General features: G+C 42.0%; 1 protein-coding gene across 1 annotated transcript in view; it reads right to left on the bottom strand.

Annotated features, from left to right (window-relative positions):
• asah2 (N-acylsphingosine amidohydrolase 2) overlaps positions 1-17,186 on the bottom strand; it is a 93,392-nt gene extending 76,206 nt beyond the window's left edge. The window contains exons 1-3 of the mRNA XM_063071607.1: positions 16,978-17,186; positions 14,185-14,316; positions 7,056-7,144 (exon numbers count right to left, since the gene is read on the bottom strand). Of these exons, the coding sequence (XP_062927677.1) occupies positions 7,056-7,144; positions 14,185-14,302 (207 nt within the window). The 5' untranslated portion in view covers positions 14,303-14,316; positions 16,978-17,186. The remainder of the gene's footprint in view (positions 1-7,055; positions 7,145-14,184; positions 14,317-16,977) is intronic.
• Positions 17,187-17,460: the final 274 nt, after the last annotated feature.

The following is a 17,460-nucleotide window of genomic DNA, read 5'->3' on the forward strand; positions in this document are numbered from 1 at the left end:
ATAAGAGAGCCATGGATATCCAGAGAGGTGATGAATTTAGTCAAGAAGAAAACAGAAAAAGATATAAACCTTAGGAAGGTAGGATCAGACAAAGCGCACAAGGATTATAAAGAAACCAGAAAAGAACTAAAGAAGGGAATTAGGAAAGCCAGGAGGGGCCATGAAAAGTCCTTGGCAAGTAGGGTTAAGGTAAATCCCAAGGCATTCTATACATACATCAAGCATGGGAAACTAGGGAGAGGGTGGGACCACTCAAGGATAAAGGAGGGAACATTTGCTTGAATGCAGAGAATGTGAGTGAGGTACTTAGTGAGTACTTTGCTTCAGTATTTACCAAGGAGAAGGATATGGAGAACCAGGAGGTGAGTGCTGAGTGCCTACAAGAAGGGTCAGAGCCGTCTCTATTTCCTGAGGAGACTGAGGTCCTTTAACATCTGCCGGACGATGCTGAGTATGTTCTATGAGTCTGTGGTGGCCAGTGCTATCATGTTTGCTGTTGTGTGCTGAGGCAGCAGACACCAACAGAATCAACAAACTCATTTCTAAGGCCAGTGATATTGTGGGGATGGAACTGGACTCTCTCACGGTGGTGTCTGAAAAGAGGATGCTGTCTAAGTTGCCTGCCATCTTGGACAATGTCTCCCATCCACTACATAATGTACTGGGTGGGCACAGGAGTACATTCAGCCAGAGACTCATTCCTCCGAGATGCAGCACAGAGCATCATAGAAAGCCATTCCTGCCTGTGGCTATCAAACTTTACAACTCCTCCCTTGGAGGGTCAGACACCCTGAGCCAATAGGCTGGTCCTGGACTTATTTCATAATCTACTGGCATAATGTACATATTACTATTTAACTATTTATGGTTCTATTACTATTTATTATTTATGGTGCAACTGTAACGAAAACCAATTTCCCCCGGGATCAATAAAGTATGACTATGACTATGACTAAATACATTAGGGTGTTTAGAGGTCAAGGAGGAGGAAGTGCTGGGCCTCCTAATGAGTATTAAGGTGGATAAGTCCCCAGGGTCTGATGGGATTTATCCCAGGTTATTGAAGCAGGCAAGAGATGAGATTGCTGGGCCTTGACCAGTATCTTTGTGTCCTCTCTAGCCATAGGCAAGGTCCCAGAGGACTGGCGAGTGGCTAATGTTGTACCTCTGTTTAAGAAGGGAATAAGGGAAAATCCTGGGAACTATAGACCGGTGAGTCTCACATTAGTTGTAGGGAAATTGCTGGAGAAAATTCTTAGGGATAGGATATTTGAGCATTTGGAAACCCATGGTCTAATTTGGGAGAGCCAATGGGGCAAGTTGTGTCTTACCAACTTGTTTGAGTTTCTTGACAAGGTGACAAGAGAGATTGATGAGGGTAGGACAGTGGATGTTGTCTACATAGATTTTAGTAAGGTGTTTAACAAAGTCCCTCATGGGAGTTTGATCCAGAAGATTATGATGCATAGGGTGCACGGCAAACTGGCTGTTTGGATTCAGAACCGGCTTGCTGATAGAAGATGGAGGGTAGTGGTTGAAGGGACTTATTCGAGCTGCAGTTCTGTAATTAGTGGTGTTCCGCAGAGATCTGTGCTGGTACCTCTGCTGTTTGTGATGTATATAAATGACTTGGATGAAAATGCAGATGGTTGGATTAGTAAGTATGCGGATGATACCAAGATTGGTGAAGTTGTACAGAAGACTGGCAAAGAATACAGCACGATATAGGTCAGTTGCAGATATGGGCAGAGAAATGGCAGATGGAGTTTAACCCAGATAAATGTGAGGTGTTGCACCTTGGTGGAGCAAATGGAAGGAGACAGTATAGTGTTAAGGGTAAGATCCTTAACAGTGTTGCTGAGCAAAGAGATTTTGGGATCCAAGTTCATAGCTCATTGAAGGCGGCTACACATGTTGATAAAGTAGTTAAGAAGGCTTATAGGATGCTTGCTTTCATTAGTTGAGGCATTAAGTTCAAAAGTCAAGAGGTTATGTTGCAGCTTTATAAAGCTCTGATTAGGCCACATCTGGTGTATTGCACACATTTCTGGTCACCCCACTACAGGAAGGATGTTGAGGCTTTGGGAGGGTGCAGAAGTGGTTTACCAGGATGCTGTCTGGTTTAGAGGGTATGTGTTGTCATGAGAGGCTAGATAAACTTGGGTTGTTTTTTTCTGGAGCATCGGAGGTTAAGGGGAGATCTGACAGAGGTTTATAGGATTATGAGAGGCATAGATCGATTAGACAGGGAGTGTCTGTTTCCTGGCATTGAAATGTCTAATACCACAGGGCAGGCATTGAAGGTGAGAGGGGGTAGGTTCAAGGGGGATGTGAGGGCTTAAGTTTTTTACTCAGAGAGTGGTGAATGCTTGGAATGTGTTGCCTGGTGTGGTGATAGCGGGAAATACATTAGAGGCTTTTAAGAGATGTTTGGATAGGCACATGGATGTAAGGACGATGGAGGGATATGGACATGGTGTAGGTAGGAGGATTAGTGTTTGGGTGTTTTTGATTTGTTTTTTAGCTGGTTCGGCACAATATTGTAGCCTGTGCTGGACTGTTCTATAGTTTGTATGTTTTAAGTGCTCAACCCCTTAACCTGAAACGTTATCCTTACTTCTGGATTCCCCAGTCAGGGGAAATCCCTTCCTGGCAATCACATTATCAATCCTTTGCAGAATGTCATGGTTCTGATTTTGTAGAGAAACACTGCCGGTTCTACAGATAACTGCTCGATTTTTCTCATTTAATCTAAAATGTATCTATCTGACAGTTTCTTAAATGCCCCTAATATATCTGCCTCTAGCACCACCTCTGTCAAGGCACTGCATGCATTCACCAATTTCTTTGTAAAAAACTTACTTCTGACATTCCACCCCCCCACCCCACCCCCTGTACTTTCCTCCAATCACCTTAAAGTTATGCCCCCTGGTAATAGTCATACCCTGGGAAAATGTTTCTGTCTATCCACTCGATCTGCGCCTCATCATTTTGTACACCTCTATCAAGTCACCTCTCACCCTCCTTTGCTCCAAAGAGTAAAGCCCTAGTTTGCTCAGTATATCCTCATAAGACATGTTCTCTAGTCCAGGCGTCACTATGGTAAATCCCCACTACACCCTCTCTAAAACTTCTACATCCTTCCTGTAATGAGGTGACCAGAACTAAACACAATATTCCAAGGGTGGTCTAACCAGGATTTTATAGAGGAGCAACATTACCTCTTGGAACTAGACATTCAGTTTTTAAAAAACCTTTGGCAGCTAGTTGAGCCAAAGATTTTTATTTTTCACTTATTTTGTTGGTGGAACTTGTCCAAACACCATGCCTTTCACCACGTTTCCAATAATGTCAAAGAAGCCCTTGCTGCTATGCTGACTTCACCACTAATAATTGGACTAACTCTTATTTTTACATCAGGTTGCCTTTGGAGAAGCCAAAGGAGGCAAGTTCAAAGATTTTCTTGTACGAAAAAGATTTTCAATGAAGATGTCATTCATTCTTCTGACTATCACTGAATATAGTTCCACATGGCTCAATTTTTCTGCAACCTTTCATCCAATCAATTAATCTAATAAGTTAATGCTGCTCTGCCTCTAAGGTACAGTATGTGTATTCTTTCTTTGGTATCAAAACTACACACTGAACTCAGAAATTTCGTTATCAAAGCCTTGCAGAATTAAAGCAGGACTTGTACTCTAACCTCAAAAAACAAAGGTCCACATTCAATTTGCTCTTTTGGGATTTTCCAGGAATGGAAGAGAACTTTGATGCTTCTGTTCTCCACCAGTCATCATTCATTGACACTGCGTATATATGAAGATAGATTGACATATAGTTATAGGCCAAGCAAGAGCAACTAAAGATAATTTTTGCACTGTCCTTGGTAAGGCTTACAGCCCTCTGCTAACCAACCAGGCTCTGGCAGCTGGGAAATTCCTGTATGAATTGCTTTGATCTTCTCATCAGAAGGCTAATGTGACAAAGTCTAAAACATGATTTTTTTAAAGAAACGTGCTCATATGGCACACTAGCCAATACACAAAGTAAGCCTAGTTATAAAAGTAGTTTTTGTGTACATAGATTTATTTTCACTCTTAAAGAACTCCCCATTTTAAAGCTGGCAGTTAAATTCAGCTGCTTCTGACTAAAGCTAAGTCTGGAAAGGAATGTAGCAAAGAGGAAGGGGATAAACAGGAAAGGAATTAGTTTTCGTATAGGGATTCCAAACCAAGTTTCCGAGTGTGAAACCTTAAACTAATATTCATGATGGAAAGGCTTACTTCAGAAAGTTATGGAATATTACAGTACAGAAACAGGCCCTTTGGCCCATCAAGTCCACACTAACCATTATGCACCCATTTACACTAATCCTACACTAATTCCATCCTTCATTATCCATATTCCTAAAACTTTTGCCCAGGTTCTACCACTCACCGATCCATTAGGCAATATCTGTCACAGATTAACCATGTGTCTTTGAGAAATGGTAGGAGACTGAAGCACCCAGGGGAAACCCATGCAGGGAAAGCTCCATGCGTTGCAGGCCACTAGAACTTGCAAGGCAGCTGCTTTACTAGCTGCATGTCTGTGGTATCCTGGAATGAGCACCGCAAAATTAATTTTAAGCAGGCTGGCTTAGAAACTTGAGACAGTATAAAAGAGTTGTGAAGAGGAACTGTGAATAGATAAGGAAGAAGCAGAAGATAGTGGTAAGAAGTCTTTTTAACTGAAGTTCTTGCTTTTACACTTATAAATGTAAAATGTCAGAAATGAAACCAGTCCCGGAATCGAGGGATATCATGTTTACAGCTTTGGTGTGAACTTGGGCCGGAGCCACACTGGAATGAACTTCAATCTTTATCATTTCATGAGAGAGAGAGAATTATATGTGGAGCAATGGTTAAATCAGCGATCAGTTTACAGATTCTGAAAGGAGGCTTTTCAACAGATACTGCTCCTCATACAGTGTCCACCCAGGTGAATTAACAAATAATAAAGGAATATTACTTGGGAGAGCATTATGGTTAAAGTGGGAAGGGTTTCCAGAACACACCCATGATTATTACCTTCATTAGCTTGTTAACATGAGAGACTCAGGAAGTATGCTAGACTCAACTCTGGATAACAAAATCAAAAGGAGCTGGAAATAAAAAAGGCACCACAGAGCTAAAGGGATAAAATTGTTCCCAAATTAAGAAAATCCCTCTGAAATTCCATTGATTTCAGAAATAAACAGCAATAAACAGAAGAGTGTACTAGTTACTGGAAAATTTGATGACACTCTTTGTACATTGGAATCTACCCATCAATAACGTGTGATCTCCCTGTTATAACTTCACCCAGCCAAAACTGGCGTGTGAGATGTAACTACCGGAAATTGGACAAAGTACAACTGTTTTCCAAAGGGCTTTCTCATATTATCTAAAGTTTTAAGCACAGTAACTGAAAGATAGTCAGTTAGTTATTGAAATTAAAGACTTGGACCGGTAACTCATAAACTCAAGAATTCGGCAGGTGCTGGAGGAAATCTGCTGGTCAGGCATCTATGGAGGGGAATAAGCAACTGACATTTCAGACTGAGACCCTTCGTCAGGACTGGAAAGGAAAGGCAAAGCAGCCAGAATAAGAAGCTAGGGGAGGGGAATGGGTACAAGCAGGCAGGTGATAGGTGAGAGCACGTGAGCGGTTTGGATCAGTAACTGCTTTTGATAGCTGGGGAACATGCGGCCAGGACTTCATCAGCTGCCACGGCCATTTCAGAGGCGGACTAGCTGCTCATACACAAATAAGTTCCATGCAAAGATGGCCACCTTCTAGGAAATTGAGCTCAGGAGAGCTCACTGGACGAAAACTCAGCTTTCTGTTTATTAGAACATTTGGCGCAATTTATTGGGAGGAGCAGAAATTTAAATGTAGAAATTTAACTAGAGAGGTGAAGTGAATAGACACCATTATGAAAAAAATAAGGTTCAGTTCACTGATGTCTGACAAAGTCACTTTGGACTTAAAATAAATTTTGCTACATTTGACAAATTACTGACTCTACAGGACCAAAGGTGTGTCTATACATCAGTAAAGGCTAAAGGTACAAGTCACAAATAAGGCTGGAGTAATGCTGAGCTTCATTTAGAACACAAAAAAAGCCTACTTCAGTTCTATACCTTCAGCATAGAACCTTCACCGAGTACTGCTTAGAAATATGCAATCATTTCCCTCAGACCACGGAGGACGTGCAGCTCAAGTTCACCAGAATTATACCAGGATTTAAAGGTTTAAAGCAGGTCGCATAAATCTGATATTACATCACGCAACACACATAAAAATTGCTGGTGAATGCAACAGGCCAGGTAGCGTCTATAGGAAGAGGTACAGTCGACGTTTTGGGCCGAGACCCTTCATTGGGACACATATTACGTTCTTTACTATTTGTAGTATTTAATACAGAGGACCAATTTAACTTGGATTTTTAAAGTGGTCAGAGGACCCAGTAAAGTTTAGAAAGAAAGAACAGTTTTTCTGATGAGGAATCCGAAACAAGGATAGTATAGGTTGTAGGAAGGGTGGATTTGGTTTGTTGGACTGACGTGTCGAATTGTTATTTTTCTTGTAGTTTAACTTGCTTGTATTTTTACATGATCAGCTATATACATGGTAATTGTTCAGTGAATTTCCCAATAATTATGATACACTTGCTTCTGTTTCATAGTTCATTATCATCATCGTTCATAGTTCATAGTTCATAGTTCATATGTTTCAGCAGCATGTCTCACGCCACTTGAATCTGGCCATTTTATAGGTTAATTAATGTTATCAGTGGAATTTTTTGTTATCCTTAGTCTGACTATGAGATGACCATGACTGCACTTTCTTGTTCATTTTCTCTGGTTGCGACATTTAATATAAGCAACGAGTTTTATGCCTCATTCTTGACTTCTGCGGAACCTTTGGATCGCAAAGGCGTTAGGATCCAACAGGGGGCATTGGAAATCGTAGAAGTATTCTGGCACAGAGAAGCTAACACAACAAACAGCTCTGGAAACAAATGATCATACCAAAGGTAGGTCTGCAATTGGCCCAGTGCAATCAGCACGCCCAGCACCAATCCGGTAATGCAGAGAGGGCTCTTCAGTGGATTTTAAATCTGAAACACAAATCAAGTAGGTTAGAATAGACAGTGGACATCAATTTTAGCTGTTATCCCTGAATTTCACATTGTCATGCTGATATCTTACAATCTTTTGAATTATAAACACAGGAGGTTCTGCAGATGCTGGAAATCTGGATTAACACATACAAAATGCTGGAGGAATTCAGCAGGTTATGTAGTATCTATGGAAAGAAATAAACAGTCAGTGTTTTGGGCTGAGACCCTTCATCAGGCCATTCCTTTCCATAGGTCAGGGGTTCTCAACCTTTTTTATGCCAGGGACCAATACCATTAGGCAAGGGTCCCATGGACCCCAGGTTGGGAACTCTTGCCATAGAAGTTGCCTGGCCTACTGAGCCCCTCCAGCACTGTGAGCCTGCTAACCTTTTGTCATTACGGAGGTTTGTAAACATAAGTGACATGAAGAAAAAAATATTAAGCAAGTACATGAGGATTTAAATACAACTGTTTGAAAAATCTGACTTCCATTCCTGGCCGAGAATTTTCGCAGTGAATTCTGCTAGCAGTGCAGATCTACTGCCGATCCACACTCAAGGCTGGAGAACCAGAAGCTGAAGAGATAGCTCATGTGGAAGAACCTGCTGCATCGGGTGTTACAGGAGGCCTCACCCCATTAGATTTCACAGGTCCAAAATGTTGCATCTGCAATCAGAGGGCTGTGTTTTCATGTTCAGCCTTATTGGAGCCCGGGTGTGGTGTATGTATATTGCTGTATGGCTTACTAGTTGCTACGTCAAGGCCCACGAGGTCACTGTTACCTAAGAAAGGGTGCCACATAACTAATTGAGCAATACTAACGTGCCATACTTACAGAGTCCATACCCACAATAAAGGCACACTTCCTTGATGTTCTAGGTCAAAACAAATTCACATTCTATTCCAAAAGTCCATAATTAACACATTTACTACACTGGCAGAAGAATGGATACTTACCACAAGGAGCTGAAGTAAAAGAGGCACGTGTGTGTGATTTAAAAGAGGGGGCAATTTCCTCAATACTGAACTAAGTAGCAGCACGGAAAAAGGACTCAAATAAAGGAAAGGTTTGGTACATCAAAGTTCAAAATAAATTTATTATCAAAGTACATCTGTGTCACCATAAGTTACCCCGAGATACATTTTCTTGCAGACATCCACAGTAGAACAAAGAAATACAGTAGAATCAATGAAAAAACTACACACAAAGACCGATAAACAACCAATATGCAAAAGAAGGAAAATTGTGTAATACAAAAATAGGAACAAATAATATTGAGAACACAAATTGTAGAGGGAGTCCACGGATTGTGGAATCAGTTCAGATATCAGGTGAGTGAAGTTATCCACGCTGGTTCAGGAGCCTGATGGTTGAAGGGTAACATCTGACAACTTGATAAATATGATAGAATCGAGTAAGTGTTTAGCATTAAGTCAGATATATTCTTCAATAACACCACAGAGGTTACAGCAAAATTGCAGAGGGACAAAATGCAGTGAACCATGAGCGAAAAAATTCCACGACATTATAGGAAATAGGCTCGGACCTTCACACAACATTGCTTAACTTGATGGCTTCACATAACAAAGTTGATATCTCTTTTGACAAAAGTGGTTGGGAAGTAAAGTCACCTTTTTAACCCAGTTCTAGCCGAAATATTTCAGAGTGACAAATTCAGTACACGTCATCACATGCCCAGAGGAGGGAACTATTATGATGTGACTTCAAAGTTCAAAATAAATTTATTGTCAAAGTACCTATATAGTATGCCACCATACACTACTCAGAAATTAATTTTCTTGCAGGCATTCACAGTAGAGCAGAGAAATACAATAAAGTCAATGAAAAACTACACGCAAAAATTGACAAACAACTAATGTGCCAAAGAAGACAACTGTGCAAATAAAATAAATAAATAAACAAGCAATTATACTGAGAAGATGAGTTGCAGAGTCACGGAAAGCAAGTCCATACGTTGTAGAAACAGTTCAGAGTTGATGTGAGTGAAGTTATCCATGGTGATTGAAGGGTAATTTTTGTTCCTTAATCTGGTCGTGTGGGACCTAAGGCACTTGACCTGGATGGTGTGTATCCTTGATGGATGCTGCTTCATGTCATTGTGCTCAATGGTGGAGATGGCTTTGCCTGTGGCACACTGAGATGTATCCAGTACTTTTTGAGGAACCAAGAGAGATACTGCAATTTCACCATGTTTTGATTTGAGCAGAATAATAGATTATTACACAGATTTTTCAGTCGGAATAAGGCATTAATACTCAGAATATTACATTTCAAAAACTAAGTGGGATTGCCAGGAGCTGGAAATGGCCAGCAATAATGAGAGCGATTAAGTCGGTTGAAGAGGTAGTTACGATGGCATGTACCATTAATGAAAGGGCAGCCGACGCTTTCATCTTCATGGGCTCTGTCCAAAGCCCTTTACAGCAGGAAACCAGCAATCTATGTAGACTCTGAAATGGAGGGAAATTATGATTTATGGGATTGTAACTGGTAAGAGTTGATAAGTATCTGAGAAAGAATAACTTCAGAAAAACAAATGGGGGAATGCATCTGAAGGGAAGATGATAAGTTGAATATGGTCACTTATCTCTATAGGACTTATTTATTTTCGAAGGGGGAAACTGTGGTGTATGTACAATATGTTGGTCTGTGGCTCATGTACATTAGTCATTGTGTTATTTTAGTCTGGTACAGTCACTAGTCTGGTGAGTGCTATGTGGTTAACCCGACAATTTTGTTTGTGCTGGGCTCAGTTCAGAGAGTCCACTGGCACCATGAAGGTGTGTTTCTCTGATGCTAATAAAGTGTTTGTTCTACCCCTCTGGAGAAATACAGGTAGAATCCAATGTACCACATTGAGGGACAGCTATGTCCCATCTTCTGAGGATTCTGAACGTACATTTCTGCTTCCTGGGTTTAACACAAGCTGCATCAGGAGACAATCTACTCGAGTTAGCGTGTGATCTATTCTAACATCAGCAGGTCACTGACTTCACTTTATATGTCAGCTGCGTTTCTAGTTGAAGCACCTTCAATAACTCCAAAAGACTGAAGTAGGGTAAATACTGAAAGGCTTTTATTCGCTGTACAATACGACCTCCATGGTGAGTGTCTGCCCCTGGACTGAGGGGGAGGAGCAAGGTGAAATCACCTTGATTCAGGGATCTGTGGGAGGAGCCACAGGGGCAGTCAGCAGAGGGGCGCGTTCAGACAGTTAATCCAGTTACAACACATATATGGTTTACCACACTAGTCATAGATCCTGATCAGAACAGTGTGCTTTAAAGAAACCAGAGCACAGCAGCAAAGCTAACTCTCCAATGCTTCACGGAGGGAAAACGTGTGATCCCTGGTGACATTTCCAGCTCATATAGTAATCCATTCTCTATTAAAATTTCACTGCAGCCTATTTTTTCTCCAACACCTCCCCTATTCTACCATTCACCCACATGCAAGAGGGAATCAGTGGTGGCCACTTAGCCGAACAACCCACGTGCATTTGGGTTGTGGCTGGAAACTGAAGCACCGACACCACAGAGAGAACATGGAAGCGTCACCAGTGAGCAGTGTGGCAGCAGTTCTGAGCTGTGCCACTGTGCTTTTAGAGTCATAGAGAAGAACAGCACAGAAACAGGCCATGCTGAAACCATTTAAACTGCCTACTCCCATTGATCTGCACCGGGACCATCGCCCTCCATACTGCTACTATCCATATACCCATCCAAACTTCTCTTAAACATTGAAATCGAGCTCGCATGCACCACTTGTGCTGGCAGCTCATTCCACACTCTCGCAACCCTCTGAGTGAAGAAGCTTCCCCTCATGTTCCCCTTAAACTTCTTACCTTTCACTCTTAACCCATGACCTCTGGTTGTAGTCCCACCCAACCTCAGTGGAAAAAGCTTTCTTGCATTTACCCTATCTATGCTGCTCATAATCTTGTATACTCTTATTGCATCTCCTCTCAATCTTCTAAGTTGTAAATAATACAGTCCTAACCTATTCAATCTTTCCTCATAACTGAGGTCCTCCAGACACAGCAACATCCTTATAAATTTTCTCTGTACTCTTTCAACCTTGTTTACCTCTTTTCTGTAGGTATGTGACCAAAACTGCACACAATACTCCAGATTAGGCCTCACCAACATCTTATACAACTGCAACATAACATCCAGTCTCCAGTACTCAATACATTGATTATGAAGGCCAATATGCCAAAAGCTTTCTTTACGACCCTCTATACCTGTGATGCCTCTTGCAATGAATTATGGACCTGTATTCCCAGATCCCTTTGTTCTACCACACTCCTGAGTGCTCTACTGTTCACTGTGTTAGACTTACCCTGGTCGGTGCTGTGGTGCCACTGTCCTTTTAGAGTCATAGAGAAGTACAGCACAGAAATAGGCCACTTGGCCCATCTAGTCCACGCCGAAGCCATTTAAACTGCCTACTCCCATCGATCTGCACCGGGACCATAACCATCTTTTCTAAGCATGGTTCCCTTTGCTCTCAGCTGATTGCAATAGATGCAATGATATTAATTCAATGAAGAACAAGTAAGTTTGCCTGGACAACATTTTGCTCTGCACAAGCATTACTAAAGCAAATACTTCGGTCATTTGGCTCATTGTTACCTGTGGGATCTTGATTCAAGATTGTTTATTATCATTCTTCAGTACACAAGTGTAAAGGAGAATGAAATGACTGTTGCTCTGGTTCCGACGCAGTATAAGCAACACAGTAAGCATAAAGAACACAAATAAAAAACAATAAATATAAATATAAAGGCAATCCTATAAAACCCAGTCTACAAAGAACAGTTGAGTGTGGCTGTACATACATGGATTAGCTTCTATACATAGACTGAGAGTATGTACATAAAGTGACGCTAGCTGCAGGAGTATTTGTACATATTGTGACTCTAACAGGAAGTGATACAGTGACAAAATGGCTCCTCAGCAAGGCGTTCTCTTCTAGGTAGCAGTAGGGCATATGAAAGGAGCAATAGTAGCACCCACACTTCAAAAGTATTTCTTTGACTGTAAAGCACGTTGTACGTTCTGATGTTGTGATACAGAATGCCAGCACAAGATTGTCCATCACATCAAGTCCACAAACAGTAATTCCAAAAGACTCTGCTTATGGAGATATATGGAGTCTGTAGATATAGCACTGTGAAAGGCCAGGTCTGCTAAACCTATATGTGGTTTTGTCTGTCACATACCACTGGAGTTGTCCTTGTAGCTGCATGAAAGGTAGTGGAAGATGCTGGTCAGCCAAATGAGGTCAAATGAAATCGGTGGTGGGTTATTCATGACAGGCTCAGGTTCCAAAGCTGTGAACTTTTGTACCTGCATGCTATCTCTTTAAATACAACTGTGATCACTTCAAGTGAATATTCACCTCCTCTGCTCAATTATTTTAGTTGAGAAAGCGGATTTCAATAGGCAGGACTCACTGCCCAGATTCCTCCATATATGCCGTTTACCCCAAACACATGATGATCATCTTACCATCCATGACTATTCAGTTTCAACTGTGACGAGAATACACATAGATTAAGATGTTAGCTGTCCTGTTCTGGCACCAGTGGGATCAGCAGTTGGTCTGCCACCTGTCTTCAGGAGAGAGAGAGATAAGGAAAACAATGGAGCAGCATTTGGAGATGTTAATGAAGGAAGGAGAGCTGTCAAGATCGGCTCCCCCTTTGAACCCTGAACTGTTTGAAGTGATGGACAGGCGATACCCCAGCAGGGGGATAAAAAGGGACAGGTTCGCTAAGGCACACACACACGACACCCCAAGGTAACGAGACCCTGGAAGCGGTGCGTCTCTCACAAGTCGGTGGGAAGTTTTGGACGGCTGGTCGCGGGACAAGCCATAGACGCACAGGGTGGAAAGGCACGATCGGTGGGAACCTGGTGTGCGTCCACCCTTGCCTGGGTGCCAGGTTCACCGCAGAGAAACGATTGTATCTGGAAATGGAGGGGTCACGGTCGGTGACCTCGGATGACATCACAAAGGACTCGCCCGAAAGCTGACTGCGAAGGTCTGTGTGGAAGCTGTTTTTGAATATTCTTTCGTTTTGCTCTCTCTCTCCTTCCCCCGACACTGTCCATCTCCCACGGCAGTGATTACTGCGAACTGAACTGAACTAAATTGAACTGAACTTTGCGTCACTTTGAAACTGGTCATTTACCCCTAGACAACGATAGAGCTTGATTGATCCTGTTATCTTAATTCTGTGTACATGTGTGTTTATCATTGCTGAACTGTTGCATTTATTATCCTTTTGATTAGAGTACTGTGTTGCTTGTTTCTTTAATAAAACTTCCTTAGTTCTAGTAATCCAGACTCCAACTGAGTGATCCATTTCTGCTGGTTTGGCAACCCAGTTACGGGGTACGTAACACAACATAATCAAATAACAACTCTATACACTTGGTTGGTTGAATGTCAAGTACTATATGGCACTGTTTATATGAATACAGTCTGATTATCTCTAAATGAATAGATTATTTGGTTAATTATTGCTCAGTGATTTACCAGATTGGTTTGTGTACATTGATCTCTGTACTGCTGAACCAACTACTTTTTGAAGGACTTGAATTTGACCTTAAGATTTAGAAGATGCTATAGTGCAACCTCTTTCTTTGACGATAGATTATTAATGAAGTAGCCCCAGTGTTGCTATAAACATTGCTTTGTAACAACACTTGTGTTCTTCCTTTCCAAGCCTTGTGGCACTTCAGGTGGCAATTTTGCCATTTCTTTAGAATTTTTGTCTGTTTTTTACGAGGCTGAGTTGCGAGCTCAGTGCTCAACCCAGCGCGGGTGGAAAGCGTTCAGGAAGGTAGCCAGACTCAAACCGAGGACCACTCATCCTGAAATCACTACACCACCGGGCGGCTGTAACCAAAGTTGCCTTGCTGCTTTATCCAGATAAAGTTCACACTACACCTCACAAGTGAGAATCAACAGTGTCGCCATCCCACAACCCACATTGCCCGCTTACCAGCTTCCGATCTGGCAGAGATGAAGAAAACTGCAATGGCGGCCACGGCCACCACCGTCATGAGGACAAACAGAACAGCACAAGAGATCTGAAAGGACTTGCCACATTTAGAACCCATTTTGCAGATCCAACCTGATGTGAAATAAAGCAAATAGAGTTAGTTTAAAAAAAACAATCTAAACCACCCACAACATGCAATTTATATTATAATAACAATGGTCAAGTTATCAGATAGAGCAAATATTGACCGCTGCTATCCTAGAGTGATGCACTTGAGAAACAGGTGCAACATACGTATTTGTGCTGCAGATGCAAGGGGAAAAGTCATAAATATTATAGGCAAGCTATTTGTTTGGGTCCCAGAATAGGAGTAATATTGGCAGGTACAAAGTCATAAATTTCTGAGGGGTAGTTAGCTGGTGGCCCTCTGTCAGGTGTGGCAGTTTTGCAGTAAATATCTTCCCATAAAGCATGAAAGTTCAACTTCTTGAACATGCAAGTGTTTTACAGGTCGATTCAGGCAATGAAAAGAGATGCAATTCAGGAACAAATACACTACGTCATTCTTTCAAACACGATGAGCATATTCAAACAAGACGAGTTCCGATGATCCCCTGGGTTCACAAATCGATGAAACCAGAGTGCGAGGGCTAGTGTTCAGGTTCCCATTATCAGCAAGTTCAGAGTTCAAGGCCTAGTGCTTGACGATCGGTATGTCCTGGGATTGATGCCGAGGATCAAAGCCCAAGGTATGAATTGTAACCCGGAAGCTGAGGCTCATTCACAGAGGTGCCTGCTGATGTTGTCCAAGCCCCAAGCCCAATGTTTGCAGGCCAGGCTGGGGTTAAAGGTCTATGTGTGAGTGTGTGGGAGGAAGGAATGGAACTTAATTTTGTTGTTGTTGTTGTTATTTTATTCTTTTTTAACAGTCTCACTCTGCACTGGTGGTGCTGGTAACTGTCTCACTTTGCACTGTACAGTTCCAGTAACTGTCTCACTCTGCACTGTACAGTGCCAATAAAGGTCTCACTCTGCACTGTACAGTGCCGGTAACCACCCCATGCCACACGGTACAGTGCCGGTAACCCCCCCACTCCGCACTGTACAGTGCCAGTAACTGCCCCACGCCACACTGTACAGTGCCAGTAACCACCCACACCGCACTGTACAGTGCCAGTAACCACCCCACTCCACACTGTACAGTGCCAGTAACCACTCCACTCCACACTGTACAGTGCCAGTAACCACCCCACTTCACACTAGTGGTGCTGGTAACTGTCTCGCTCTGCACTGTACAGTGCCAGTAACTGTCTCACTCTGCACTGTACAGTGCTAGTAACCGCCCCACACTGCACTAGTGGTGCCGGTAACGGTCTCACTCTGCACTGTACAGTGCCACTAATGGTCACTGTACAGTGCCATAACGGTCTCACGCTACACTGTACAGTGCCAGTAACTGTCTCACGCTGCACTGATGGTGTCACATTCTCAAGTTACTCATGCACTTAGCAGCCCTGCTCTGGTCTGAATAGTTCCACATCCACTGGCAATAGCAGTGCACTGTGGGTTTCTACCCTCTCTAGTGGTGTCAACACACTATGGCCTCTTTCTGTACTCTTTTTATGTTAGATGGTTCCACACAAACAGCCTCATGCCAGCTGCCTTTCTCATTGGTAGCATTTCTTTGTGCTATTTCAATGCACCTCCACCTAATAGAGTGGCCAGTGAGTTTATGTTTGTAGTCTTCTGCGCTGTAGCTCATCCACTTAAAGGTTCGACTTGTGCAGTTGGAGATGCTCTTCTGCACACCACTGTTGCAATGTGTGGTCACTTGAGTTACTGTTGTCTTCCTGTCAGCTTGAACCAATCTATCCATTCACCCCTGACATTAACAGGGTGGTTCCCGGGGCCCCCCCCCCCCCAAGGAACTGCTGCTCCTGGATGGGATTTTGTTTTTCACACAGTTCCCTGTAAACTCCAGAGATTGCTGTGCATGAATATCCCTGGAGATCTGCAGTTTCTAAGATACTCAAACCACCCTGTCCAGCACCAACAATATGCCCACGGTCAAAGTCACATAGATCACATTTCTTCTCAATTCTGATGTTTGGTCTGAACAACAACTGAACCTCTTGACCATGGCTACATTGAGTTGCTGTCCCATGACTGGTTGATTAGATACTTCTATTAAGGAGGAGTACAGGTATATTCATTAAAGTGACCACTGGGTGTCAGTTTGTTATTCTTTACCTACTATTAAAGTTAATGTTTCAGTCAGGGCACATTTACACTTACAGGATCTCAGAGCAGATATTTGCCTATCAGTCATCTGAAACACACATCCCAGAAATGTTTTCAAGGTAATAAAAGCCAAAACATGCTATGATCTGGAAAATACATCAACATCAGATACTTGGAATCTGTCTCAGAAGCTTAACATTTGGTGCATGCAAATCAAACCACAATTCCAAATGGTCTACATAAAACCATAGCCGAAAGCCTCACAGATTGAGTCATTTTTAGCAAAAAACCTCAATGTGAGTTAGAAATCCCCAAGTTAAGAAGCTGAGCAACTGGCCTAGACGTTGCTTTGTAAAGAATATGCTATCATACTGAAAACAGAGCAGGCAACCGTTTATTAAATACAACAACCGCTCATTTGACAATTATCTTCCAATGACTTTCAATCCTCCACTTATGTTCAGTCAGAATAATATTACCATCAGAATAAAACACATCAGTTTTACCTCACAAATCTACAAAAAATACCACGTTAATCAATAGCAATCTTACCTTAACTACAAACCATTTACTTTGACTGTAGAGTCGATGCTTCAGGACGTTGAGATGGGTTGACCGTTTCCAACCTAGCAATTGTACGTTGCCCTGAAACTGATTAGATAGTCTTTAATTACGCTGTTGTCACTGAAGGCTCAAAGCAGCTAAAACAGGTCGGTTTTCAGCTCACTGAAGGGAATTGCTTATTGTATTTTTGAAATTCTATAACAAAAATCAAATTGAAAAGATAAAATGCATGTACATTTCATTCTAAAACTGGTTTAATAAATACAAATACCAAGGAATTAATGAATTTGTTTATAGTTAACTTCAAGTTATCTTATTTCTTTATATCAAAATAAGTGTGGCATTATCAGCTTGATAAAGAGAGTACTTTGAACAATTTTGCTGATGTCTGTGTTATCTTAAGAGTTAAGAAAGTACAACTATGCTTAGTTACACTCTTACGGAATCAGATGGATCATTGCCCATTATTTT

This window comes from Mobula hypostoma, chromosome 19 (genome assembly GCF_963921235.1).
Source record: "Mobula hypostoma chromosome 19, sMobHyp1.1, whole genome shotgun sequence".
NCBI lineage: Eukaryota > Metazoa > Chordata > Chondrichthyes > Myliobatiformes > Myliobatidae > Mobula > Mobula hypostoma.